The 27,221-nt window shown below is 33.1% G+C and overlaps 5 protein-coding genes and 1 non-coding gene across 8 annotated transcripts; 3 read left to right on the top strand and 3 right to left on the bottom strand.

Annotated features, from left to right (window-relative positions):
• Window positions 1-426: 426 nt before the first annotated feature.
• LOC120282285 (peroxisomal (S)-2-hydroxy-acid oxidase GLO4-like) lies at window positions 427-3,563 on the top strand. Of its 2 annotated transcripts, XM_039289059.1 has the most exons (13): window positions 427-508; window positions 971-1,120; window positions 1,188-1,312; window positions 1,385-1,431; window positions 1,508-1,585; window positions 1,675-1,799; window positions 1,987-2,044; window positions 2,242-2,304; window positions 2,418-2,487; window positions 2,586-2,686; window positions 2,769-2,873; window positions 2,958-3,098; window positions 3,357-3,563. In XM_039289059.1, exons 2-13 carry the CDS (start codon window positions 978-980, stop codon window positions 3,447-3,449), a joined length of 1,149 nt encoding a protein of 382 aa, XP_039144993.1. In that variant the 5' UTR covers window positions 427-508; window positions 971-977; the 3' UTR covers window positions 3,450-3,563. The 2 variants fall into 2 exon arrangements, with proteins under 2 accessions (XP_039144993.1, XP_039144994.1); XM_039289060.1 differs by lacking the exon at window positions 3,357-3,563 and having other exon boundaries at window positions 2,958-3,329.
• A 4,412-nt stretch (window positions 3,564-7,975) lies between these two features.
• Window positions 7,976-10,820, top strand: LOC120282286 (peroxisomal (S)-2-hydroxy-acid oxidase GLO4-like). Of its 2 annotated transcripts, none has more exons than XM_039289062.1 (12): window positions 7,976-8,094; window positions 8,298-8,447; window positions 8,545-8,669; window positions 8,887-8,933; window positions 9,017-9,094; window positions 9,194-9,318; window positions 9,513-9,570; window positions 9,751-9,813; window positions 9,941-10,010; window positions 10,109-10,209; window positions 10,305-10,409; window positions 10,500-10,820. In XM_039289062.1, exons 2-12 carry the CDS (start codon window positions 8,305-8,307, stop codon window positions 10,677-10,679), a joined length of 1,095 nt encoding a protein of 364 aa, XP_039144996.1. In that variant the 5' UTR covers window positions 7,976-8,094; window positions 8,298-8,304; the 3' UTR covers window positions 10,680-10,820. The 2 variants fall into 2 exon arrangements, with proteins under 2 accessions (XP_039144996.1, XP_039144995.1); XM_039289061.1 differs by having other exon boundaries at window positions 8,000-8,094; window positions 8,295-8,447; window positions 10,500-10,679.
• A 171-nt stretch (window positions 10,821-10,991) lies between these two features.
• Window positions 10,992-11,064, bottom strand: TRNAA-UGC. The gene has a single exon. It is a non-coding gene; the product is annotated as a tRNA-Ala (tRNA).
• Window positions 11,065-13,553: 2,489 nt separating this feature from the next.
• LOC120282291 (auxin-responsive protein SAUR78-like) lies at window positions 13,554-14,081 on the bottom strand. The gene has a single exon (XM_039289067.1). It carries the CDS (start codon window positions 14,034-14,036, stop codon window positions 13,653-13,655), a length of 384 nt encoding a protein of 127 aa, XP_039145001.1. The 5' UTR covers window positions 14,037-14,081; the 3' UTR covers window positions 13,554-13,652.
• Window positions 14,082-16,182: 2,101 nt separating this feature from the next.
• LOC120282289 (GDSL esterase/lipase 1-like) lies at window positions 16,183-17,768 on the top strand. The gene is made up of 5 exons (XM_039289066.1): window positions 16,183-16,444; window positions 16,510-16,628; window positions 16,729-16,959; window positions 17,039-17,297; window positions 17,390-17,768. The coding sequence occupies exons 1-5, from the start codon at window positions 16,183-16,185 to the stop codon at window positions 17,692-17,694; spliced, it is 1,176 nt and encodes a 391-aa protein (XP_039145000.1). The 3' UTR covers window positions 17,695-17,768.
• A 71-nt stretch (window positions 17,769-17,839) lies between these two features.
• Window positions 17,840-21,894, bottom strand: LOC120282288 (eukaryotic translation initiation factor 3 subunit K). The gene is made up of 8 exons (XM_039289065.1): window positions 21,720-21,894; window positions 19,513-19,569; window positions 19,376-19,426; window positions 19,188-19,250; window positions 18,985-19,035; window positions 18,824-18,890; window positions 18,439-18,521; window positions 17,840-18,229 (listed from the first exon to the last, which is right to left on the bottom strand). Exons 1-8 carry the CDS (start codon window positions 21,840-21,842, stop codon window positions 18,026-18,028), a joined length of 699 nt encoding a protein of 232 aa, XP_039144999.1. The 5' UTR covers window positions 21,843-21,894; the 3' UTR covers window positions 17,840-18,025.
• Window positions 21,895-27,221: the final 5,327 nt, after the last annotated feature.

Here is a 27,221-nt window from a genome sequence, read left to right as displayed (position 1 = left end):
CAGAATGAATTGTAGCTTGACTATTGCCCCTTGATGGCATGTGCGAACCAAGCGTGTTGCACTGTTTCTGTTTTTTTTTTATTATTATTTGATGATAAATTCTCTGTGACTATAATTTGGAAACTGTTATCTAAACATGGTGTGCAACTGTGAAATTCATGGCTCATTATTAGATAGCTTTAATATCTGAAACAATCTTTGAACTGAAAATCTGCTTGCATAAATTTTAGAAAAAAATGAGACGAATCATGAAGTCAATGAAAATATTATTAGATTCAGCAATTGTACAATAGTTCCCAGTTTCATTATCATTTTTATTTATTTATTTACTTTGTATTATTTTTTAATAATTATTTTAAAGTTTTTCCTATGTCAACAGTCAAGCATGAATTCAGCTATTTTTTTCTTCCAGTGGCTGCTTCTTCTTCCAGTCTACTCTTTCTTTTCCTTCATCCTTTTCTATTTGTCTCCTTCACTAGAGTACCTTTGTGCTGTTTCTCATCTAAAGGTATCATCTTTGATTTTCCTTTGTGGTCCTTATTCTAAATTTCTTTCTCTTTTTTTGCTCATTCAGTTGGTACTTCCTTTTTATCTGTGTTTCTGATTTTTTTGCTTTGAATATGATTGAGATCAATAGAGTTTGGTGTGGTTTAATCTTTTTTTTTCATAAGACTGAATATAAATGAAGATCTGTCATTTAATGTTTGATAATTCCCAGAGTACTCCTGATGTGTGGACCCAAAGATCATGACAGATTTTGCTTTTGAGAAATTATTGTTATGATGTTTCTTGATTTGCTATGTCATTTTTTACATGTAGTTCATCCTGATTATTATCAATTTCTTGTTTTTTTTTCCCTAGGGTGAGTTTATTCATGAAATGGGCTCCAACTTAATGTGCTTGAAGTTTTTTGTGATTGTTGCCAAGTTTATTTTGATGTTTTTCTGTGACAATAATGTTGGTTGTGCAGTGAATTTATGGAGTCTGAACCAGTTAATTTGGATGAGTTTCAAGAGCTTGCCAGGAAAATTCTTCTGAAGATGAATTATGATTTCTTCAGCGGAGGAGCTGAGGATCAATACACTCTGAACGAAAACATCAAAGCTTTTCGTAGAATTTTATAATGTCTGGTTTATCATGCAGCAGAGTATGTTCAGGATTAAATTCTTTTTGTGGACTTTGTTTAGGTTTCGGCCGAGGGTCCTAATAGATGTGAGCAAGATTGATATGTCAACAAGCTTATTAGGATTTAAAATGGCATCACCTATCATGGTTGCTCCTACTGGTGCTCTCAAGTTGGCAAACCATGAAGGTTTTGGTTCACATATACTATTCTTTAATGCATCATTGTAAGTCCTGATCCAAGCCTCTCTTTTACTTTCAGGAGAAGTGGCTGTTGCTAGAGCAGCAGCAGCATGTAACACTATTATGGTACTTAATTTATATGGTTTTGGTATTGAACTTTATAAATTTGGGAGTCATCCTAGAGTTCCCTTCTTGTTTTCAGGTTTTATCCTTTGCATCCCACTGTACCATTGAGGAGGTTGCTTTGAGTTGTGACGCAATCCGGTTCTATCAGCTATATGTATGATCCATTGATTCTGGTTTTCGATTGTTGATTCTCTCTGATCTGAATCTTTTTAAAGTTTCCTTTATGACCTTTTATCGGAGCAGGTTTGGAAACAACGGGATGTTTGCATGAAGTTGGTGAAGAGAGCTGAGAGCAATGGGTACAAAGCTCTTGTTTTAACTGCTGACATGCCCAGGCTTGGTCGAAGGGAAGCTGGCATAAAAAACAAGTAAATTGTTTCCCTTTTGCTTTTCTTCCTTTGATTCTCTTAGGTTGTGACATGTCATGAGACTATTGATGAATGTTTGAATCAGACATTTTTGTGATCATATATCTGAGTGTTAAGCTATAAAATGCATTGAGGTGCTTGATTGTTTGCCCTTTCATTTGTTATGTTAAACTGATTTCTTCTACAGGTTTGTGATGCCAAAGTTTGCAAACCTTGAAGGCCTATTGTCAGTGAATGTTAAATCAGTGAGTATGAAATACACACTTTGAGAAATTTACAGCTTGTGGAATTTTTGGATAAAAAAACCATTTTTATTGTAGGGCGTAGCCAGTTTACATAGCAATGTCGTAACTGTGACTGAAAGCAGACGGACACTAGTAATGACCATTGTTAGCAGCATGAATTATTAAGTATAATTTTCTTCTTATTTTTCTTTGGGCAGAAAGGTGGTTCTGATCTGGAAGCCATCGCTACCGCAACTCTAGATGATTCTCTATCTTGGAAGGTAATTGAGCTGTGTGAGAAACATATTCTTTTTTTTTTTCTGATAAACTATGCAAGAAAAATTATGACAGATATAATGAATGTATTCATTCATATTGTCTTCAACTTCCACAGGACATCGAATGGCTGAGATCGATTACAAAGTTGCCAATTCTACTCAAGGGTATCCTCACTGCAGAAGACGGTAATAAACTTAATCTTGCACATACAAATTTTCCTCCTCTGAGATTTACAAAAACAAAAATAACTGAAAGCTGAATTATGATTGACAAAAATGAGCAGCTAGAAAGGCAGTGGAAGCAGGAGTAGCAGGCATTATTGTATCTAATCATGGTGCTCGTCAGCTCGATTATGTTCCAGCCTCAATATCAGCTCTTGAGGAGGTATCCTTTGCTTGTTACTCAATCACTCCTCCAATACAAGTTAGCGAATGAGAATCAGATTCATGTCACACTTGTAAAACAGGTTGTGAGAGCTGTGTCTGGAGCAGTTCCTATCATATTAGACGGAGGAATTCGCCGGGGAACCGATGTTTTCAAGGCATTGGCTCTCGGTGCAAATGCTGTTATGGTATTTGTTCACTTGCACATCTTTGAGTGATTGATACAGGTTGAATTTTTTGCTTTCTATTGATGATATTATTCTGTTGAGCAGATTGGACGGCCGATAATATACGGTCTGGCTGCGAAGGGAGAGTACGGTGTTAGACGAGTCATCGAAATGCTTCAGAATGAGTTAGAGCTGACCATGACTCTCAATGGTTGTCCTGGTTCGAAGGATATCACTAGAAACCATGTACAAACAGAGCATGACAGGCTGAGATCCATGCTCTGATTAATTCTTAATTCTTATCATATTCAGTAATCAAGACCCAAGAAAATGGTTTCATGATGAGACATTAGTAATTCAATGTGGTTACTTGATGTTGTGTTATTAGTATTATTATTTGAAAATAAATTCCGTATGGTAGTGTGATTTAGGGAACTGTTGCTGTTATAATAAAAGAAATTATTGAAGCTATTGTATTTATCTTCATCAATTTTTGTATGTTAGGTTGGGAAAGGAGAGAATGGGAGAAAGTTATCTGAAGGAAAGGAAGAGAAGAAGCTGAGTATCGAATGGGAAGATTACATAAATTACCCTTGACCTTTGCTTCCGGTACTCACAGGCCTTGACCTTTGCTTCCGGTACTCACAGGCGGGAAGGGTATTGGGGTCCATTCAGTACAACTGAAGAGTTATGGAGAGAACGAAATTACAATAAGTACCCTTGGACTATTAGTGTTGTTAGAGGGTTCATTACTTCATTTCACTAGTGGCCACATAAGTTTTATAAGTATAACGCTATAACCACAAAAGTTTTTTTTATAACGTTGTGGTCATTTATGTTCACTCCAGTTGCATGGGAGGCCACAACGGGCTGTTTCGGGGCTATTTTAGGCGAATTTGATGATATGGCTGCCAACGGGGTTTATTAAATTCATAACACTATCCCACGTGACAATCCACCTCATCAGACGATTGGGTAATGGCCATGTCAGCTCCACGTCGGCATCACACATGGCAGTGATCCCTGTAGACAATCCCAAATATTCTAGCCCTAGTTCACAGACGAGCAACCTCGCTCCCGAATTCTTTTTCCTCTCAGCCAGACTAGGGCATCTACTGCACAAGAGCAACTCAATCTCCACCTGCAAACATGGTTTCTTCCCCAGTTAGAGCTGATCTTGATGCCAACCTTAGTCAAGTGTGAAGCTGCAGATTGCCTGGAGTTTTAATATAGAGTGTTAATATTTTTGTTTAATGTAAACTGGGAATTGAATAGCTGGGAATTGTATCAGTTTTCCAACTTTAGTTTGGTTGTTGTTTCTGTGTTGTTTAATGTCTCAAAATTCTATTATAAGCATTGTCAGTTATATATTGACAAGGTTGTTTAATTTGATGATGTGTTGTTTAATTGTTCTGTGTTTTGTCTTCTTTAAGTATTGTGTATTGTAGTAATTAAATGTGAAGATTTAAGTATTGTGTATTGACAAGGTTTCTATTGTGCAGATTAAATATGTTATGTCTTGTTTAAGTATTGTGTATTGACAGGTTAGTAATTTTCTGCAGTTTTTTTCCAAATTTTTGCATATTTCTAGGCAGAATTTCTTCTCATGTTTCAGTATGATCTGCAAATTTCTATTGTGCAGAATTTCTTATCATGTTTCAATATGATCTGCAGATTTCTGCAGATTTCCATTGTGCAGAATTTCTTCTCATGTTTCAGTATGATCTGCATATTTTTATTGTGTACAATTTCTTCTCATGTTTCAGTATGATTTGCAGATTTTTCCCTAGATTTTTCCCCATGTTTAGCTTTGCATACAAACCAGATTTTTCTCATGATTCAATTATGCTGTATTGTCTAATTTTTTCCCTAGTTTTTTCCCAGATTTTTCCCCAGCTTTCAGCATTGCATACAGATTTGTAGCTTTTCTATTTTCCCAAATTTTAGTAACTCTTTCCCCAGGTTTTTCATGTCTAGTTTTTCCCTCATATTCTTTCCCCGGGTTTTAGTATACAAATTGGTACAATAATTTTGCAGATTTTGAAGATCCTACAGATTTGATCTTCATTCAATTACACAACTGAAATTGAAACAATAACTTTAAGAAATTCTTAGGGGAAGGTTGCCAAGAATAATTATCAGGTAAAAATTGCACAATTGAAATAATAATTCAAATGAAGAAACAAATGAAAAAATAATAACCCAAATTAAGTTGCACAATAGAACCAATAACTAATACAAACACTGGAGAATTTCTCACATTGAGACTTAGGCTGTGAAGTAAATTTTAGTAAAGTAAATTTAACTTCTCACAATCTTGTAAATATTCATTCATTCAAAACAAAATTATATTTCAATCTCACAATACAAAGACAATCTCGACTCCTTGACAAACAGATTGAACTTCTCACAATCTTAACTCCTTTATAAACAAACTGGGCGGAATCATGCCGGAGTCTGGTCGGAGTGATGCCTGGTTCTAGCCGAAATGGTGCCCGATTCTTGCTAGAGCGATGCCTTAGTCTGGCTGAGAGAAAAAAGAATTCGGGAGCGAGGTTGCTCGTCTGTGAACTAGGGCTAGAATATTGGGGATTGTCTACATGGATCACTGCCACGTGTGATGCCAATGTGGAGCTGACATGGCCATTACCCAATCGATCGATGAGGTGGACTGCCACACGAGATAGTGTTATGAATTTAATAAACCCTGCTGGGAGCCACATCATCAAATTCGCCTGAAGTAGCCCCGAAACAGCCCGTTGTGGCCTCCCATGCAACCAGAGTGAATATAAATGGCCACAACTTTATAAAAAAAACTTTTGTGGCCATAGCGTTATACTTATGAAACTTATGTGGCCACCAGTGAAATGAACCATGTTGTTAGACTGAGGGGATAAGGGCATTTACGTCCTAATATATGTGGACGGAGGGAATTAGAGTGAATTGAAATTAATTGCCCCAATAGTTATTGTTGTTAGAGTTATGGGTTGAGGGCAAAGTAGTCGAGGGTCAGGATTCAAGCTGAATACAAGAGCAACTCATTTTGGGAGAGTTTTTTTATGATCACGTTAGGCTTCAATCAACGGAATGTCACCTGATTTAAAGAGAATAGAACAGCAGCAAGACCAATTTTCGGATCTATATCAACTTGTGAGGAATAAACTGATATAAGTTGTAACTGCAGCAATTTTGTAGTGAGAATGAGCAAGAAATCAAAACAACCATACGCAACTATGACCACCCAATCTTGACGTGAAAAACCCCATCAAATCGAGGGTAAAAACCACAGTTCCGACCGTTCAGATTTTAGAACAATGTCTTGCTAAACTCCACACCAAATTTCAGCACAATCAAATGGTGAACAAGTGAGAATCGTGCAGAAATGTAGTTCAGCCAAACTGTATGAAAAACTGCAAAAAAATAATAATAATAATAATAATGTATCTTGTATCCTTCATTTTCTAGTCCTTTCTTTTCTCTCTGTCTCTGCATTTTCATACAACCCCTTAATCCTTAGGGTTAATTTTTCAGGAAGTCACCCAACTTTGCCTTATTATCATTTTGGTCATCCAATTTCAAAATGTATCAAAATGGTCACTCAAGTTATAAAAACTTTCACCGGGAAGTCACCCGAGACTCTCCGTCGCCCAATAACCTACGTGGCGACCGTAAAAGCCCAGTCAACCACTGATGTAAACATTATCAAGCTTACGTGGCTTGTCCACGTCAGATTAAGTCGCTGAGTCATCAAAACAATGACACCTCAGCCCTTTCTTCTTCTTATTCTTCTTCTTCTTCTTCTTCTTGTCTTCTGATTCTTCTTCTCTACATTCTTCTTCTCAGTCCTTTCTCCTTCTTTTTCTTCTTTCTCTTCTTTCTCTTCTTTCTCTGGTTCTTCTTCTTCTCTACCCTCTTCTTCTTCATGCCATTGTTCTCGAGACTTGAAGAAATCAATGCAAGTCCTGTCTAACAAAATGAGTTAAAAGAAACAACCGAATTAGTGAGAGTCTTCTCAAAACCCTAAATCCTCAAAAGCATGGTTTTTATCCACAGAAAAAAGAAAAGGAGAGGAGAAAACCTGGGCATTTCGATGGAAGCTGTAGCGGAGCTCGGGGTCGATCTCGAGCTCATGTTGAGGATGGACTTGGATGAGAGACGGAGCACTTGAGAGGGCGTGCATGGTGGAGGTCTCGTCGGGTTAGCTGTAACCTTCAGCTTGGCATCATCGACTTGTCAGGCTCCTCACACCTCCATGGCGTCGATGATATAAGGTCCTTCATCATCATCATCATCATCATCATCATCATCATCTCTCTCTCCCACAAAAAAGCAAAAGAGAAAAGAGATGCCTGACATGTTATGCATATATCATTCACTAGGTAAGGGTTACTTGCTTAAGCTTGACAAATGCAAAGCTTGACAAAAGAAAAAACATTTTTTTTACAAATTTATCCAGTTGAATCACATCAACCAGTGGAGTCAATAGAGATGATAGTTGTGGACGAACACCATCATCTCATGATCATCTCCTGACAATGAAATGAACAGATGACGGTCTGACATGGCAATAAAGAGCATTTTATCTTAGGAAACAGTTTGAGAAACATGAAAAAATAAATAAATAAAAAGAGATTAGATTCAAAAGTCTCTAGAACAATGGCACAAAGAAGAAGAGGGTAGAGAAGAAGAACCAGAGAAAGAAGAAAAAGAAGGAGAAAGGACTTAGAAGAAGAATGTAGAGAAGAAGAATCAGAAGACAAGAAGAAGAAGAAGAAGAAGAAGAAAGGGCTGAGGTGTCATTGTTTTGATGACTCAGCGACTTAATCTGACGTGGACAAGCCACGTAAGCTTGATAATGTTTACATCAGTGGTTGACTGGGCTTTTACGGTCGCCACGTAGGCTATTGGGCGACGGAGAGTCTCGGGTGACTTCCCGGTGAAAGTTTTTATAACTTGAGTGACCATTTTGATACATTTTGAAATTGGATGACCAAAATGATAATAAGGCAAAGTTGGGTGACTTCCTGAAAAATTAACCCTAATCCTTATGAGCCAAAGACTTGGGTTGGGCTTTTTCCACATAGGAGGGAAGCCCAAATAACCCAACAGATCAAATTGCAGAATTATCTCATCCTTTCCCTTGTCTTTTTCCTTATTGTTCCTCATTCCCATTTTATATCTGGATATTTTTCCGTTCAGCACCCCCTTGATCTTCTCAGTGTCCAATTTCTCTTGTATTTGGGTATGTTTTCTTATGTATTAATGATGTATGTTTGTTTCATGGAGTTAATGAATATCTTCTTAGGTGGTGTTGTTGTCTGTTGATTGTGATCCTGAATTGCATCAGATGACTTTATTCATGAAATGTGCTAGCTCCAAGTTTATGTACTTGAAGTCTTTTGTGAGTGTTCCTAAGATTATTTTGTTTGTTCTTATGTGAAGCAGTGAATTTATGGAGTTTGAACCAGTTAAATTGAATGAGTTTGAAGAGCTTGCCAGGAAAATTCTTCTGAAGAAGAATTATGATTTCTTCAGAGGAGGAGCTGAGGATGAATATACTCTGAGCGAAAATATCAAAGCTTTTCAAAGAATTTTGTAATATCTACTATTTTTTATACTCTGGTAGTCTGGTTTATTTATCATGCAGCAGGGTATTATCAGGATTACATTCTTTTTTGTGGGCTTTGTTTAGGTTTCGGCCGAGGGTCCTAATAGATGTGAGCAAGATTGATATGTCCACAAGCTTATTAGGATTTAAAATGGCAGCACCTATCATGGTTGCTCCTACTGCCTTTCACAAGTTGGCACACCATGAAGGTTTTTGTTCCCATATATTATTCTTTAATGCAACATTATCTACTCATCCTCTCCTCTTAGAGGAATGTGCGCTGATTCGAATTTTTAGCACGTGTGAAGAGTTTCAACAAAGACCTGACTACCAATAGACCACTTGGTCGATGGTTAACCATATATTATTTTTTAATACATTATTGAAAGTCCTTATCAGTTATCTAAGCTTTTCTTTTACTTTCAGGAGAAGTGGCGGTCGCAAGAGCAGCAGCAGCATGCAATGCAATTATGGTACTTTATATATATGGTTTTGGTTTTTAACATTATTATGAATTTAGGTGTCATATATACTAGAGTTCCCTTCTTGTTTTCAGGTTTTATCCTTTTCATCCAACTGTACTATTGAGGAGGTTGCTTCAAGCTGTGATGCAGTCCGGTTTTTTCAACTATATGTACTTAATTATGATCAACTGGGTCCAATTTAGAATTGTTGATTGTTGATGATCTGATTCTTTTTGCTAGTTTCCTTTATGACCTTTTTTTCTGAACAGGTTATCAAACAACGGGATGTTTCCATGAAATTGGTAAAGAGAGCTGAGAGCAATGGGTTCAAAGCCATTGTTTTAACAGTCGACAGACCCAGGCTTGGTCGAAGGGAAGTTGGTTTAAAAAACAAGTAATTCTTGTTTCCTCATCCTTCTGCCTTTGATTCTCTACTATTAATGTGACATGTCATGAGACAAATAGATATATACATGTTTGAAATGGGCATCAATTAAGTGCTAAAAGACATGGCTTTTCTTCATGATCATTTATCTGAATAAATTTGTTATATTAGCAAGAAATATCGTAAACTGATTTCTTCTACAGGTTTGTGATACCAAAATTTGCAAACCTTGAAGGCCTACTGTCAGTCAACGTTAAATCAGTGAGTATGAATTAATACACACTTTGATAATTTACAGCTTGTTACATTTTGGAGAAAACCATTTTACCGTAGGCTGTAGCTAGTTTAGATCGTAATATTGTAACTGTAACCGAGAGCATACAGCTTTAGCAACATGATTTTTAAGCAAAGTATTATTTCTTCTTATTTTTCTTTGGGCAGAAAGGTGGTTCTGATCTCAAAGCCTTACCTTCTGCAACTCTAGATGATGCTGTATCTTGGAAGGTAATTGAGCTATGTGAGAAACATATACTAAATTTTTTTTCCTGATCAACTATGTTAGAAAAGTTATGACAGCTAAATATTAATGAGTGTATTCATGCATATTTATTATTGTCTTCAATTTCCACAGGACGTTGAATGGCTGAGGTCGAGTACAAAGTTGCCAATTCTACTCAAGGGTATCCTCACTGCAGAAGATGGTAATAAGCTTAATCTTGCTCATACAAATTTTCCTCCTCTGAGATTTGCCAAAACAAAAATAACTGAAAGCTGAATTATGATCGACAAAAATGAGCAGCTAGAAAGGCAGTTGAAGCAGGAGTAGCAGGCATTATTGTATCCAATCATGGTGCTCGTCAGCTCGATTATGTTCCAGCATCAATATCAGCTCTTGAGGAGGTTTTCTTTGCTTCTTAATTAATCAATCACTCCTCCAATACAAGTTAAAAACACAATTGAATGATAACCATATTCATGTCACACTTGTAAAACAGGTTGTGAGAGTTGTCTCTGGAGCAGTTCCTATCATATTAGACGGAGGAGTTCGCCGGGGAACTGATGTTTTCAAGGCATTGGCGCTCGGTGCAAATGCTGTTATGGTATCTGTTCATTTGGACATTTTTGAGTGATTGATACAGGTTGGGTTTCTGTATCTTGCTTACTGTTGTTGATATTATTCTATTGAGCAGATTGGCCGGCCGATAATATATGGTCTAGCTGCGAAGGGAGAGCACGGTGTTAAACAAGTCATCGAAATGCTTCAGAATGAGTTGGAGCTGACCATGACTCTCAATGGTTGTCCTGGTTTGAAGGATATCACTAGAAACCATGTACAAACAGAGAATGACAGGCTGAGATCCATGCTCTGATTAATTCTTAATTCTCATCATATTCAGTAATTAAGACCCAAGAAAATGGTATCATGAGACATTAGTAATTCAATGTGGTTGCTTGACGTTGTGTTATTATCATTTGAAAAATAAATTCCACATGGAACTGTGATTTGGAAAGTGTTGCTTTAGTGAAGTAATTATTGAAGCTATTGTATTTTTTTCTTCATCAATTTTTGTATAGTATCAATGTGAAGATAGTGTGTAACTGTGTACTCTTTTAGTTGTTAGTAGGGGAAAAAAAACGTACATTTGAAGCACAAAAGTAAATAAAAAAAAAATTAAAATATTTGGAGATGCGGGGGATCGAACCCCGTGCCTCTCGCATGCAAAGCGAGCGCTCTACCATTTGAGCTACATCCCCATATTGATGCCTGTTTGAATATAAAATTAAATATTATTTAACTGAGAAACAAAGTTATATTAACAAATAAATTGATATTAAATAATATAAATTATAAAACACAAGTGATAATAATAAGATAATGCTCATAAAAATGGCCCTTAATTCAATGAGTCTTCCAATTGCCCAACCATTCTTTCTCTTTTATATGATTTTTTTTATATATATATTTTTAAAAAAATGATAAAGCATCATTAAAAAAAAGACAAATAAGTACAAAGATGTGCTTGTCACGGTAGTTTAATGACCCTTTAAGAATAAAATCTCTACTGCTATGCAACTCTATTGGAAAGAAAACATTATTCCTCTCATAGAGAACCTACACCATGACCCACAAATATAATTCTTAGTATATAATTTTGAACTATACTGATAATCAGTACTATAAGAGTAAAGTTTTATTGTATTCATATTCTTGATATTGCCAAATCTAAAACACCACAGAAATTAATCTCCAAAAATACTACTCGAGTCGTACATTAATTACCTAATTGATAAATCAATCATCCCAAAATATTAGGAACTTTTATGCATGGCCCCTAACCACAAGACACATTGATGTTTGCTTCCCACCAAATTTCATTCCCAGCTCTCAAAAAGCTTGAAAGCCACATTCCAAAGGTTCATGCATGTAAGCAAACATGCATCATCCCCTTTTCCAAAGAAACCAAGAAATCAATCTTGTGATTTGATTCAATTCTCAATGAGAGATTTCATGTTAATCAAGTTTACTAATTACATACACTTTAATTAATGATTTTAATTGAGGAACATGCCATGTGGTCTTTTTTTCTCGAAGACCTCTTTTCTTAGTTCATTTCTCAAGGTAATCAATTCATGGTTTAATGATAATTAATCACTCTAGTCATTCTAGTACCATTTAATGCACTTTTCTATTAAAAAAATATTTTAAAAAAATTTCAATAAAAGAGGATTAGATCAATAAGTGGAATGGGTGACTGGAGTGTTAGTTATAATTAAGTTTAATTAAGTACTAATGCTAGTTCTTGGTACTTATGTTACTATATATGTCAGTACTCTATTTGGTGCATCACAACCAACAAGTGGAGTTATTAAAAATTTAAAACTCTTTCCATCTATTCCACTAAATCATGTTCCCTTATTTTCTTTTTAATTAAAAATTAATTAAATCATGCTCTTGATTTCTAGTTGTTTGTAATGAAAATTTGACCAATAATTCAGAAAATTAATAATGTATTTATTCATGATGATATTCTTGAAATTTTGCATGCATGTAGGCCTATAAATTAAAGATGATGGGGTAGAGTATATATTAAATAATACTAACACACACATATTAATCACTAATGTATTGAAAGAAATATGACCAATATAACTAGTATCAAAATAGACCATTTTTCTCCTCCATGTATTTGTTTGATTATTGTCAATGCAAAAATCAAACAATAAAACAACAAACCATATATCTATCTATCTATATATATATATATATATACATTAATTAATGAACTAAAAAATATCAGTTAATGTCATAGTTTTAAATAAAAAAATTCATTTTGTTTATATGTGTGTGTGTATATATATTGAAGCAAAACAATATAACATGAAACAAAACAAAATAAGAAAAATTAAAATTAGCAAGCCAGTAATATTTGGTGAGATCACGAGATTCACTAGTGATGTATGCCTTTACAAAAGAGAACAAATAAAAATAATGACACTAAAAAAATAATTATCAAAGGGATCATTCATTTATTTATTTATATTTAACACACACTGCCAACCTGGCTAATAATGTATCAGTAAAAAGACAAGGATTAAAATACAAGAGAGCACCCATTTCCATGCAGGATCAAACCAAGCATTATTTGATACTTGTGAGAGTTGTGTCATTTTTTTTGTTTTTTTTTATATTTTACAAAATCCACAAATAAATAAAAAATAAATTGGTATAAAAGTGAACCAATTATAATAATTTAACTGACCTTCTAAAGATAAATCCTCCTGTCATACAACTCTGAATGGGAAGAACAAAAGATATTTCTCACACAAAACTCCTAAATAGACCCAAAAAGTGAATTATAATCATAAAGCACGGGTAATTATCAATAAACTAACCCACTGGTTCTGCTATGTCATCCTCATTGATAAACATTTGTTTCTTATTTATTTTTATCAATAAATTAACCATTTTATTAAACTATTAATTTAGCAAGAGACATGGAGGTAAGTCTGAAACAATAAAACTTAATTAGCTAGCAACTAATCACATCTCTTTAATGACAAATGGATCCCATTTTTTTCCAACTGATCAATATTTAATATTTTTTAAAAATTAAGAAGAAGAATAATAAAATAAACAACAAAATATATTGATTTATCACTCGCAAAATTTACAGTCTACACCCCTCAAACATTAGATATTGCAGCAGAAGACCAATATATATATTTTTGTATATATATATATATTTTTTTCAAATTTTTGGAGGGGTATATGAGCAAACCGTGGCCAGAAGCGGTAGTTTAATCGCGGGAACAGTGTAAAAGGGTTAAAGTGCGCCAGCGAGTCAACACTCATAGAACTGAGCGAGATCGTCGAGTGACTCGGTGGCGGGATCGGAGTTCTCGAGCATCCAAAGCAAGTGCTCGAAGAGGACGACCTCGCAGCCGACGACGGTGGCGTCGCCGCCGGCGTTGACGTCGTGTCCGGCGAGACGGCGGAATACGGGGTGATCGACGAGGTCAGCGCGGATTAGGTAGCGGCGGCGATCTTTGCCGACGAGCACCGCGTGGAGACCGGATGGCACGGGATCACCGTCCGTGGTGGAGGGGTGCCACGTGTCGTAATCTCGGGAGATGGATGAGGAGGAGGAGGAGGAGCCTAGACGGCTGGATGAGTGCCAGCGCTTGAGAACGCTCTTGATCTTGCTGAGCCGGCGAGTGTTGGCCATTTGGGTCACCGGGCGGTGACGGGAATCGCGGAGGAGAGGAGGAGGAGAAGGGAATAAGAAAGATGGAGTTTGGGCCTTTATATAGGCCCAGGTTAAGACATTGTGGGCCCAAGTTCAAATGGGAGAGAATGAGATGGGCCCACATTCAAATGAGGACAAATTATTAATATTTTTTTTATATAATTTCTGTTATTTTTAAGATAAATGTTTTTTGAAAATTGTCAGAAATTTAAATTTTGAGGGTTGAATATCTTATGTTTGTATTAAAAAATAGTTAGTTAAGAATTTTTTTGAGTTAATGATGAAGAAGACTGTTTTTTTATTTTTAAAAATTTTCAAAAACAACCACTCTAAAATTGGATTTTTTTTTTAAATATTAAAAAGTCAAACCAAATTGATGATTATTTAATTTAAGCTTAAAAAAAATTATCAAATTGATTATTATATTTTAACAAAATGGTTGAAATAGGTTGTAGACTTATCATGTTTATTCTTTGTTGTACCAGCCAGAGGACTATTAGCTCACTAATCAAAGAATTTCCTCTTTTTAATTCCTCTCCAATCATTGTTTAATTCTTTTCTCATTATCTTTAAATTTTTAAAAAAAATGGTATGGTTACCGGGCATAGCCTAGTGATTCACACCACGTTTTTGAAGTGAGAGATCTAAAGTTTGATTGTGAGGAGTGCTCTCGCCCTTTTTCAGATAGCATGATAAGAGATTTATCCATAGGAGATATGTAAGCCATTATAACCGGTCCGTTTTCATAAAAAATAAAACTGATATATTTTATTGAAATACTTAAACTAAGAACAATAAAAGCTTATAAAAACATATCTCAAATAAATGGGCGATTTATAATACACATTAATATTTATAAGAAATAGAAGATTAATTTTACTCTTTCCTATAAGCATAACATAATTATTGTGTTTAGAGCTGAAATAACTTAATGTCTGATTATTCTTATTAAATTATACAACCTTTGACCATTTCCTATCTAACAAAGTTCCAAGAATCAAAGGTTGGTCACCAAAAGAAAATGGTTATAAATATATATATATATATATATATATATATATATATATATATATATATATATATGTTATAACATTTGAGAAATTAAATATTGAAAGCATGTTACAACTGTGTACCATGTTATGAAATTTGATCATTTCCACAGACAAATCAGGAGATCCATAATGGGTGATATGATACATTGAATGTCTCCAAAATACAAAGTTATAGAAAGTATATAATGTATAGATAAGACAAAAAGTTAAGTAATTATAGGATAAACATATTTATTTCTTCATATTTAATTGGCATGTCAGCGTCAGCAAACACTAACTAAACAAGGTTACAAGGAATATAATCTGAAGAAAATTTGCTGCTTTTTTTATTTTTTTCTTTTTTTGAAAGATAAAAGATTCTTCCTTCAAATCTTATCTTCAAAATTTTTCATTCTGTCTGAAGATGTTATCAAGTTATGTCATTTCAATGACATAAAGATGCTACAGTTTGTTTATATATATATATAGATACACTTTATTTTTAATTTAGTTTTTTTATTTAGAGTTTATTTTTTACAAAAATGTTACAGTTTAGGTTCAGATTTTACAAAAATGTTAATAACTTAGAGTTGTTGGTCTTGTTTTGATTTTGTGTGAGTATTTAGTTTAATGTTTTATAAAATGTGAGTTATAAATTGAGTTATTTTAATTTAAAATCACTTAAGGTATTGTGTTTATAAAGTTTAAATTAAATTAATAAAGCAAGGTTTGATCTAAAAATATTGAGTTTTTTTTTTTAATTCAAAAACACTTGAGGTATTGTGCTTATAAAGATTAAATTAAGTTAATAAAGCAAGGTTCAAGAGTAGAACAAGAGACAAAATAAAACACAAAATGAATTGAACTTTTGACTAATTCAATTGATCATTAACTAAATGAAAACAATTAACAAATCATGTTAATCTGCCATTTGGAATACAGAAAGCTTATAATTCCAAACCAATCAAACACAAACATCAGCCAAAAGCAAACCTTGAAACTTTCAAATTTTTTTATTTTTTTATTTTATCTGAAAGTTTGAATGATTATATTGAGTTCAAAGCTATGTACATGTTGAACAAACTAAAGACACAATGGCAACTCCAAAATCATCCCCTTCCTTTGTTCTACTCATTGTAATAACAACACTTGCAAGATATTCGATATCGAGTTCATTGAAAACTCCAACATCTGCCTTGTTCATCTTTGGTGACTCTATAGTTGATGCAGGAACAAACAATCACATTAAGTCTGTGGCAAACTTTAAGGCAGATTATCATCCATACGGTCGAAACGGATTTTTCAATGGCCCGACCGGGAGATTTTCTGATGGCCGTGTGCTTGTAGACTTCATCGGTTAGTATTTATAATCAGAAATTGAACCGCAATGCATATTAAAACCTTTGATTTCATTTCTGCAGCTGAACTTGCAAACATACCTGCAATTCCACCATTCTTGCAACCTTCTGCTAAGTTCATCAATGGTGCCAACTTTGCATCAGCAGGAGCTGGAATTCTATCTGAAACTAATCAAGGATTGGTGAGTGTTTTTTTAATTGTCTTATATATTCATATACATATTTTAATAAATGCAGAATTAATGAAGCTTTTCTTTTATTATAATGAGTGAATAAATGCAGGTGATCAACTTTGAGACACAAATCAAACAGTTTGAGGAGTTGCAGAAATCCTTGCAAGAAGAGCTTGGTGAAACAGAGGCCAAGACATTGATATCAAAAGCAGTGTATTTAATCAGCATTGGAACCAATGACTACCTCCATGGATATACCTTCAATCCTAACATGCAAGAGACCTTCTCAGTTGAAGATTTTGTAGGAATGGTCACTGGCAACTTATCACAAGCAATCCAAGTGAGTTTACCATAATTTTTTTTTCTTTTTTTCCTTTTTTTAAAAAAAGAATCACATATTTATATATATATATTGGCAGGATTTATATGAAAGAGGAGCTAGGAAGTTTTGTGTGTTGGATTTAATGCCATTGGGTTGCATGCCAAGTCTAAGAGCATTGAATCCAAATACTAAGAATGGAAGCTGTTTTGAGGAAGTCTCTGAGATTGCAATGGCACATAACAGAGCACTTTCAGCTACTCTCATTATACAACAACACATTTACAAAGGATTTAAGTATGTTCATTCAAATTTCTTTGAATGGATGGATAAGAGAATCCATTTTCCTTCAGAATATGGTAATTCTCTTTCTATATACCTCCTTTAATTCTTCCCATTCATGCAGAAACAAAAAAGAAGGGATATAAGCAAAATTTTTCTGTTCTTATAGGATTCAAGGATGCAGTGAATGCTTGTTGTGGGAAGGGGGCATTTAGAGGAATAAATAGTTGTGGAAGAAAGAAGAAAAAGGATAATTATGAAGTGTGTGAAGATTCAAATGAGTATTTGTGGTGGGATTCTGTTCATGTATCAGAAAAAGTTCATGAGCAGCTTGCATTGGAATTATGGACTGCCACAGCTTCATTGCCAGGATCATATACTTTCCAGGACCTTTTCAGTGATTTTCAGAATTTGCGAGTTGAAGATGTCATTGTGCATGAACAATCTGATTTAGGATTTGTTTCTGTAACATAATTGCTTGGCAGATTGTTGTGGTTCAATGGTTTGGTTGATTGAATTTCTATTAAATTATTTACTTATCCGAAAATTTTCTCAATTGCGAAAAACACCATGCATAATAATACAGAAAAAAATTTCATTACAAGAGGCTGAATAAGACTGACAAAATTTATATAAATTAATAACAAAAAGAACAACATGAGTTTGAATTGCTGAAAATCCCAAATTCATTCAAATGATATATTTCAAACTGTGGATTTGGTAGCCAAAAATCCAAAGTTTCATTACAAGAACCCTACGAGAAGCGATACGCCGAGATGATTTGTTTTCAAATGCAAAAGCTAAGTCAGCCAAGAATGGGGAAGATGCCTGCAACATGATCTAATGGCATGCTGTCTTCGGTGTTCTTCTTCAGCTCTGGATGGTTGAACTCATTGCGTGGAAGAACAATAAGCTGATCTCGACCATGACCCTTCTCGAGGACCCAGCCACAGTTTGCGACCTGATACTCTAAAGTTTTGTCCAATGCTGGACCTTCAAGATTGATTGCCTGATCAATAAACTTTAGAATCAGATGCTAAAAATGACACCGGATGTGATATAGCACACATTGGGACGTTCATGAGTAGCCTTGGCCGAAGAAGATAGAAGATTTTAGATTCCATCGATTTGCTTTACTTTTTTCTCTCTTGGTACAAGTACAATGGGATCTGAATCTTAATGAATAAAAAGATAAAAACAAAAGGCTTAATTGATTACCTCTGCGAGCACAGGCCTGGGTACCTTCTGGTAGGTTAATGAGAGGATATGAATTGCATAAGCTTGAATTGCTTGCTCAAAACCTGAACCAAATCTCTTTATTCAATTAAAATTATTAATCATAAATATTTGTGAGAAAAATAAATATTTCATCTAGTCAGGATCGAGATCTAGAACAAAATTTTTACATGTCCAAATGAATTACAAGTAAGAATATGACCAATTGTTGGACCATAGTTTGAAAAGGAAATATAGTAATTTAGCAGGTAAACCATTTAAAATTAGACTAGATACAAATGCAACATTAGCCATGTTCTAACTTTAACAACGAGAGGCATTTCCAAGAAACAGAAATGACTGCAAGTATTGCAAAAATTCATGTTACCTGGAATAACTTCAAGTATGCTACGGTGTTTTGCTGCTTCATCCCAGAATTGACGGAATCTCGCTGTCTGGTTCACCAAAGAAAGTTCATCATATAAAAAAAGTTAGACCATGAACATCAACAAATGACATTCTTAGACCATCACAGGTCAGACTACATACCTCAAGGTAGTGAGAGAGAACAATCAAGGTCTTAAACTGCTCCTCCATTTGCTGGTAAGGCAGGCAGAAAAAAAAAATTGGCTAACATGATATCAAGCTATAAATTTAGACAAAAGTAGGGTTTATTCAAGGCAGTATAATCATGCAACCTTGCCTCAAATCTCAATTATACACTCAATTACACAGTAGAAATAAAATTATACCACTTGTTCAGGGATTAAATAGAGACAGAGGCCAAAGTCTGGAGCTGGCATAGCCATGAGAGCCTGTCAGAAGCAGAAGCAGAATACCAAAGTAAGAAAGGATGACAACACAGGATCATAAGGCTTTTATTTGCAAGACAAATTTTCTTGTTATACTTTCCTATTTCTTAGTTTAAACACTCACATACCTTAATCAAGATCCGAGCTACAATCTGGATATTCATGCGTTCTGGCTCAAACTGTAAAAGATGTAAGAAGAGTAACGCGGCTCATTTTTACAAGGAACCAAATATTCCTCTTACAACTGTGGAGGCATTTTCCTTACCTGATAAAAGCGAAGAAGGCAGAGGTTTGCATCCAAACTATATGTTTGATTTGTAACCTATATCATGAATAAGAGGTAGCATGGTGAATAAAATTGACATTAAAATTGATGGAGATAAATGGAATACAACAACTATAAAAAAAGCAGGCAACTAGACAAACAGCTGAGGCCAATAAATTGAGCAGGAAGCTTTCCATAAGCAAAGTTCCAAAAATCAATAGGCCACACAGAACACTAAAATTTTACATACCAAGCAAGTCTGCTTATAACTTGCGTAAATAATTCTAAGAAAGTATGATGTGCATGAAGGATTGCACACAGTGTTATATAATAATGTAATAACGAAGGCCCTGGCCAGGATGGGTCTACTAACTAATATGTTCAATCATGATACTGATATATGTTTTATAAAGATTTCCCACATCATGATGTACATTCAAAAGTCAAACTCACAGGCCAATGGATAAAAGCAATACGGGGAAAACAGAAAGTGACAGAAGGAAGAATTGAAAGGAATAGATCTAGTGTTATTAAAAGTGCAAAAAGTGCTTGCGTAAGCGCCCAAGCGAGGCAAGGCTATAATGTCTTATAACCCTCTAGGCGAGGCGCCATCAAAGAATTGCTGCCTAAAGCGCAATGCAAAAAAAGCAAGAAAAACATTGCCTCTGTTAGTTTTCTTTTTTTTACATGTTCAAAATGCTTTTTAGGGAACTATATTATAAAGTAACAAATGCTCTTCAAGAATATAAACAATTATACCTAGAAAGTGCAACAATTAAGAAGAGAGGTTTTCTATTTTTTCAAAACAAACAAAGGCAACTATTGAGAATATAGAGAGACTTTTTAGGAGAGAATAAAGCAAAGAAAGAAATAAAGCAAAGAAAGAGATGAAGAAAAAAAGTAACTTCATAAGAAAGGTAAAAGAAAACTTGAGATATTTTATGTGAAAGATAAAGAAGTTTAATTGGGAAGAAATTCTACTTTGAGAAGATTATTGAAGCAGCATATTGAAGCAACATATTATGTTAATAATTTTATTTTAGTAGATGATTTTTATAGTACTTTAAGTTCAATCTTATGCAATTTCAGCAATTTTTTTTTATTTTTTAAAATCATGCTTCATGTCACTCAAGCGAGCGCCAAGAGTGTTGCTTAACACCTTAGGTGATTTACATTCTCATCGCCTCAAGGGCGCCTAGCGCTTTTAATTACACTAAATAGATCAAAAGGCAAAGACCATGCAAGCATCTCAAATTTATATGTGAAATGATTAACTGCCTCATTCTGCTTCTTGAGGGTATCCAAAGTATGATATGCATGAAGGCTCGCGCACAATACTACATGAAAACATAATAAACAGTCTTGCCTAGGACGGTTCCCACATCATGATGTGTCAAAGCCCAATGGATAAAGGCAAATTTATAAAGAAACATCAAGCACTAAAGGGGAATACTCAAAGGAATAGAGAACAAGGCAATGCAATGCAAGCATCTTGATCCTATGACCAACATATTAACTTTCCCACTCTGCTCCATGGAGATACACGAAGATCGCCAAACAAGATACAATATTTACAAAGTTAATCTGTCTGGTTAAACCACCAATGGTTAACATATTCTCAAAAGACAAGCTGTGTACCGCATACCACATTTGCATGATTCAAAGTCAATGGTCAATGCCAATTTGGACAATGATCACTTAAGTCAGTGGTCTACCACCATCCTCAATATTCTTAAATATTTAACTGGCACAATTTTATTTTACAATCATGCAATTAAACCACATTTTTTAGTTTGGATGTGATTTTTGCCCCAACACACCAATCAGATTATATGTTGATATTTAAAGTCTCATTCGAACAAGCAAGCAATAACATATGACCCGGAGACATAAATTCTCATGCATATAACTCAAAAGCTCTGAACTTTTCTCACCACAAGCATCCAAAATCAAATCTTTTTTCAAATCAACAACTTCAATATGTAAGAACAATAAACCAACCAGAAATTAAGTAACAACAAAGTTTGACGCGTAAAATATTTAAGTTCTCGTCCTTAAAATCGAAAGTTACGAATTTTCGTTGCCCCAAACATCAAAAAATCAAATCTTTCCCGCATCAATAAAATCAATTCGCATGAACATACCAGCCAATTTTAACGAAAACGATAGAACAAAGAGAAATTCAAATCAAAACCAGAGGGACACACCTGCTCATTGACATAGTTCTCGAGATCGGTGAGGATGTCGGGATTGTAAGGATTCACAGCCACGAGCTCCTCCACCGTATACTGCTGCTGCGGCGACTGCGAAGCCTCTCGATCTCTCGCCATTTCGATGGGGAACGCGAAACCCTAGAAACGGCGAGAGGCAAAGAACTTGAACCCCGGCCGTTCGTTGAATCCATTTCATTGATAACATTGTTTTGGGCCCATGGGCTACAATTGGGCTTATTTGAATAGATTTAAACTTTTGATTTATTTAAATCACAGGGGTGGGATTAAATCATACAGATTAAAACATAATTTTCTTTCATTTTATAACTACATATAAATATTTTAATCAAAATTTTAGTAAGATATTTTTTGTTTAATAAAAACAATGCAACCACCATTGTGATAGACAACATATCTCATTTATCTCCTTATTTAAAAATCAAAAAAAAATTTCTCATGGATTGTCCATATTTCTCAAAATAAATAAATAAATAACAATAAAAAATTTACTTTTAATAAATGCATCAATTTGGATTTTTTTTTATTTAATTTAGTTAAAACCCAAGCTTTATTATTTCATGCCATGCCATGCAAAGGTTATAAAAAATTCAGAACCTAAAAAATCAGTGTTTAATTGTAAAATGAAACAAAAATAATCTTAAAAAATTTTCTTTAAAAAAAGAAATAGTCATAAATATGTTATTAAAAAAATTGTTTGTGAAAACTTTTTACTAGCTCATATTCACTCTAAATTCTCTAATAAATCGAAAAAAAAGAAGTTTCAAGAAAGATTAAACTTTTAGTGGTTTATTTATTTTTTAATTAGAAATAAAACATTAATATGCTACTTTGCAATCTTAAATTTTCTTTATAGTATGAATTATAAAAAGACTTAATTTTTTGTTAACTAGTGGTTAGCCCGTCATGAAAGTCAAAGACATGTACAAATTTCAGTAGAAACAAGTGAGGGGAGATACATATATAGGGTGTTGAAATCATACGCACAAAACCACTACTCATACTCTTAAAAATGTATCATTATCGGTGATTTGAACTCTCATCATTTATGAAAAAGTTCTAATTGAAACCTGGTTAGTAATATACAACTTGATTGTTGGTCTTACTTGAATCTTTGTTGAATGTTATTTTTCAATGTGCTTGCCTAACCTTTTATGTTTATTCATTTTATTTTATTTATTTATTTGTAAGAATTTCTTTTAAAACGAATCTTTTTTTATTTTTAAAAGGTGAATCACTGGATGTGGAAGATGAACTAATATTCTCATTGAAAAGAAATAGTATTGGGCCCTTTAATCATCACATGAGTGACATCAAATGATTAACAAAGCTTATCAAGATAACTCATTATATGAGTAAAAAAATTGGATTCCTATCTCATCTATTGGAAAATAAACTAAATAAATAGAACCTAGCTCTACTTTTTGTTTAATTTTGCTATGTATTAATCTCTCATCCGACCAAGTGTGTTTCCATATTAACATTTCTTTTTACAATCATTTTCTATGTTGAATTTTACCTTTATGCTCGTCTCTCATCCATTAGAGTGTATGAAATCTTTCACTTTTATTTTTGTGCTTTTACTAGATATATATTATTTGCTATGTGTATTGCATGAGATTGGATTAATGTGAATCTTCGATAAATGATCAAAGATTATATTCCACTTAGCTCATAAATTTTTTAAACTTTATAATAATTCATTGATTGAACTTAACCGTGGTTCATATCATCTAAATCATTGATAATAAAATATAAAAATTGTCCAAAAAAATATATTATAAATATAAATTACAAATTAAGTTAAATGTTAAAAAAAGACAAGATTTTTTTATTTATAGAAAATTAAAAAGACAATATTTACCGTTAACTAATAACTATATAAAAATAATAATCTAATATTAAAATGTTGATGCACAGAACAATTTTCATAACATATATTTCGAACGTAAATAACTTTTAATTCAAAATAATAAAAAAACATATATATATATATATATTTTAGGGGAAAAAATGGAAACCAAAATCATAGTCAGTTAGGACCATAACAAATTGATTGATTTAAGGTGTGGACATCGAACGAATTATATTGTAGGTATTAAATTTTCTTTATGTCTAACTAAATAGACACGACTTAATGAAATAACAACACTATTAATAGGGTATATTACATATTTAATTGATTGATAAAAACATTTGATGATACATCTTATTAGCATAATGATGCCTCTCAATTATTAGAGTGAGAGAAAAGCGAAGGAAAAGAATTATTTTATTTTATTGATGAATGTGGGTAGATAATGTGTTAAAAGTATGCACATATGTGGAGTATAAACTGCAAGCTCAAGAACACATGTGCCATTACTTTAAGCAAGTTTATTTATCGTCAAGGGACCCCAATGACGGGAGCTAGAACTAAAACTAAGGGGTGCTGAGTTCAATTTGAAAAAAATATAAAGATTAAAAAATTTATTTTCATTCAAATTTGAGATTATAATAATTAATCATTTAAAAAATATAAAATATACATACAACTAACTACTACCACTACAAGTTTACATAGTGGTTGAATCATTCATGTTTACATATTTTAAAATTGTATCGAAATGGAAAGCACATGTCGTCTCAACGCTAAGATATCATTATATTATTCAACCATTCGCCTCATTTTATCTCACATCTTATTGCACAACTCGGTTCTGATAATATTCATTACTGAGAAAGCATTTTCAATTGATGATATTGCTATCAATAAAATTAAAGCCAATTCAATAATGTGATAAACTAGTTGGAAAACTAAATACTTTCCCTTTTTACTAGCTTCATATCAAAACTTGCAAAATCATCTCATTCAACAAAATCAAAATTCTTTTGACATCATGAATATGAGTGTGAAGTTGTTTATTTAGAATTTGAAAATTTTATTCATCATAATAAATTTTAACAGGGTGAAGTAGCCTACTGTGATAAAATCTAATATATATATTATAAGCTCGGCCAAGGGGGTGCTTGTTCCCTTAACTCCCTCCCTTTATTTCTAAGAGATCCGATACCAATATCCCAAATGGTGTTTGGTAATTATTTTATTATCTAATAAAATATATATTATTTTTTTCTTAATTTAATTTTATAATAATAATTTAATAATAATTATTATAATAATGGAGGGAGAGGAGAATGTGTTGGATGAGGTTAAGCTAGAGTGTTCCAGCAAGCCAGGGAAAAGGCCCAGCAAGGTTAGAGACACTCATCCAATTGGTGGGCTCGTAGGCCCGGAATCATGGGGCCAACTAATGACCGGTGATTGTACGGTTGGTGGGGCCCAAGAATCTGACGAGTTTGGTGTTATGTTGGACAACAGTCAACGTGGCCGACGACCATCGAGAAACTCGGCGCAGCCGAGGAGAGCCCCGATTAATCGCCAGCCTTGACACGTGTAGAATTCGGACGCGGGAACTCGGCCTTTAAAAAAAATATATATTTAATTAATATGAATCACGACCGTACACGTGTCCAACTTTTTACTATATGATAATTTATAATTTGTTTATAATAAAAAATTATGAAATTACCATGTTTTCATTACATAGTAAAAAGTGTTTCAGAACACTATTTTTATTTTTTATTTTTAAAAAAAGTGTGGGTTTTGAATTCTGGTTTTTAAAATATTTAAAGAATTAAAAATTTTCTTAATGTCAAAATTAAATAAATATTTGTAAACCAGAAACTCAACTTAATTACTTGATAGAGATAAATATATTTCATATTTTAATTTAATTTTATTTTATTTTATTATTTATATTATTATATATTTAAATCACCGGATTAAGAAGAGAAATTATAAATACATATTCATTATTTAAAAATTTTAATTGAAAAAAATTATATGCATGTAAGACAAACTCTTGAGATTATTTTCATTTTTATTTCTCAATAACAAAGATAAACTATTAAATTCTTTAATTAAATAAAGCAAATGGTTTTCTTTTTCTATCAACAATTGATGGCATTGGCACTCAAATTTAACAATCACAAATCACAGTACAAACTAAAGCTTTCGGTGAGTGAAAGGGCAATGTCACTGATTTCCACACCATCAAACGCCTAGAGTAGTCTCAATCATCTCTTTGTTTAAAATTAAAAATTATATAAAAATTATAAAGAATAAAATAATAAAAGTTTCATGTAATATACATGTTTTATTCCCTGGTTCATGTTTTCTCTATAAAACATAATAGCTAATGATACCATCATAATTTAATGTGACATTCATAAACAAACTTTTTTTGAGAAAAAAAGACAAGACCGTAACCCGAAAACGCCATGACGTATGGGAGAGCGCCAACACCGATCCACGCTGCCTCACCTGCAGATAACATGAGGTTCGATCTCGGGTCCTCCCCGAAACAAACGCTCTACGTAAGGGACCCGATACCAATTGACCCAAAGGCCGTTGGTATTCATAAACAAACTTGTGTGAGTGAGCAAATAAACATTCATATATCAATGGTGAATAAATAAAATGACCTGCATAATATGATAATAAATATTTAAATGATGGCTCCGATACTATGTTGAAACTTTTTAATATAAATACATAAACAAATTTTAATATCAAGTTATTATTTCATACAATAATAAATGAAAATTTTATATAATACTAAAAAAATTAATTATGATATAATAATACTCAACATGTAATTTTAATATCTATCGGTTTTAAAGTATATTAGTTCTATGTGAATATTCAAATCTCATTGGATGACATCAAATCAATATCTCAAATGTCTTAACCTGAGGAGTAACTTGCTTGATGCTCTAAAATTCCATGGAATGTTAACACACGGTAGGATAAGAATTGCATGGATGAAAAAAACCTAAAAGACGATAATATTTGGTACACCTAATTTTGTTTTTTAATCATATTTTTGCATCAACAATGCCTCAATAAAGTTATAGTTATTTTAGATTTGATTTTTACTTGATGTTTTTAGATTATATTTTCAAAATTATTGTTGAATAAATAGGCTGAATTTTAAATGTATAATGATATTTTAGATTTTGTTTTTTTGTATCGAAATGGTCTTATACCGACAAAATGTTAGTTATTTTTTTCAGGATAATAGAGGTTGAGAAACTAAATTATCTTCATCCGACAAAACTTCAGTTACTTTTTTGGATTTGATTTTGGTATATAAATTGTCTTCATCGGCAAATCTATCATTGTCTTTACTGAGAACAACATATGTTTAAAAGTTTGTTTTTTTAAATTGTCTTTATCGACAAAGTTGTGGTTATTTCTTATCAAAACATTATATCCTAGATGACTGATTTTTTTAGATTTGATTTTGTTTTTAATTTTTTTATAAAGTTATTTTTATTTTTCTCATAATAATAGATCATTTAAAAAATTAAATCCTAAATGTTTGATATTTTCATTGGATTTGGTTTTACATGAAAAATATCTCTTAACAAAAT

The sequence above is a fragment of the Dioscorea cayenensis genome, chromosome 18, assembly GCF_009730915.1.
Source record: "Dioscorea cayenensis subsp. rotundata cultivar TDr96_F1 chromosome 18, TDr96_F1_v2_PseudoChromosome.rev07_lg8_w22 25.fasta, whole genome shotgun sequence".
Taxonomy (NCBI): domain Eukaryota; kingdom Viridiplantae; phylum Streptophyta; class Magnoliopsida; order Dioscoreales; family Dioscoreaceae; genus Dioscorea; species Dioscorea cayenensis.
Note: the sequence above shows the minus strand (reverse complement) of the source record. Positions and strands in the feature narration are given on the sequence as shown.

Coding starts and splice junctions, on each gene's coding strand:
- LOC120282285 (XM_039289059.1), top strand. CDS start 978: ATGGAGTCTGAACCAGTTAATTTGGATGAGTTTCAAGAGCTTGCCAGG. Junction 1,586..1,674: donor TCCGGTTCTATCAGCTATAT/GTATGATCCATT, acceptor TTATCGGAGCAG/GTTTGGAAACAACGGGATGT. Junction 2,874..2,957: donor TCGGTGCAAATGCTGTTATG/GTATTTGTTCAC, acceptor TCTGTTGAGCAG/ATTGGACGGCCGATAATATA.
- LOC120282286 (XM_039289062.1), top strand. CDS start 8,305: ATGGAGTTTGAACCAGTTAAATTGAATGAGTTTGAAGAGCTTGCCAGG. Junction 8,670..8,886: donor CAAGTTGGCACACCATGAAG/GTTTTTGTTCCC, acceptor TTTTACTTTCAG/GAGAAGTGGCGGTCGCAAGA. Junction 9,319..9,512: donor GAAGTTGGTTTAAAAAACAA/GTAATTCTTGTT, acceptor TTTCTTCTACAG/GTTTGTGATACCAAAATTTG.
- LOC120282291 (XM_039289067.1), bottom strand. CDS start 14,036: ATGGCCAACACTCGCCGGCTCAGCAAGATCAAGAGCGTTCTCAAGCGC.
- LOC120282289 (XM_039289066.1), top strand. CDS start 16,183: ATGGCAACTCCAAAATCATCCCCTTCCTTTGTTCTACTCATTGTAATA. Junction 16,960..17,038: donor ACTTATCACAAGCAATCCAA/GTGAGTTTACCA, acceptor ATATATTGGCAG/GATTTATATGAAAGAGGAGC. Junction 17,298..17,389: donor CCATTTTCCTTCAGAATATG/GTAATTCTCTTT, acceptor CTGTTCTTATAG/GATTCAAGGATGCAGTGAAT.
- LOC120282288 (XM_039289065.1), bottom strand. CDS start 21,842: ATGGCGAGAGATCGAGAGGCTTCGCAGTCGCCGCAGCAGCAGTATACG. Junction 18,891..18,984: donor TTCTCTCTCACTACCTTGAG/GTATGTAGTCTG, acceptor TTGGTGAACCAG/ACAGCGAGATTCCGTCAATT. Junction 18,230..18,438: donor CCAGGCCTGTGCTCGCAGAG/GTAATCAATTAA, acceptor TTTATTGATCAG/GCAATCAATCTTGAAGGTCC.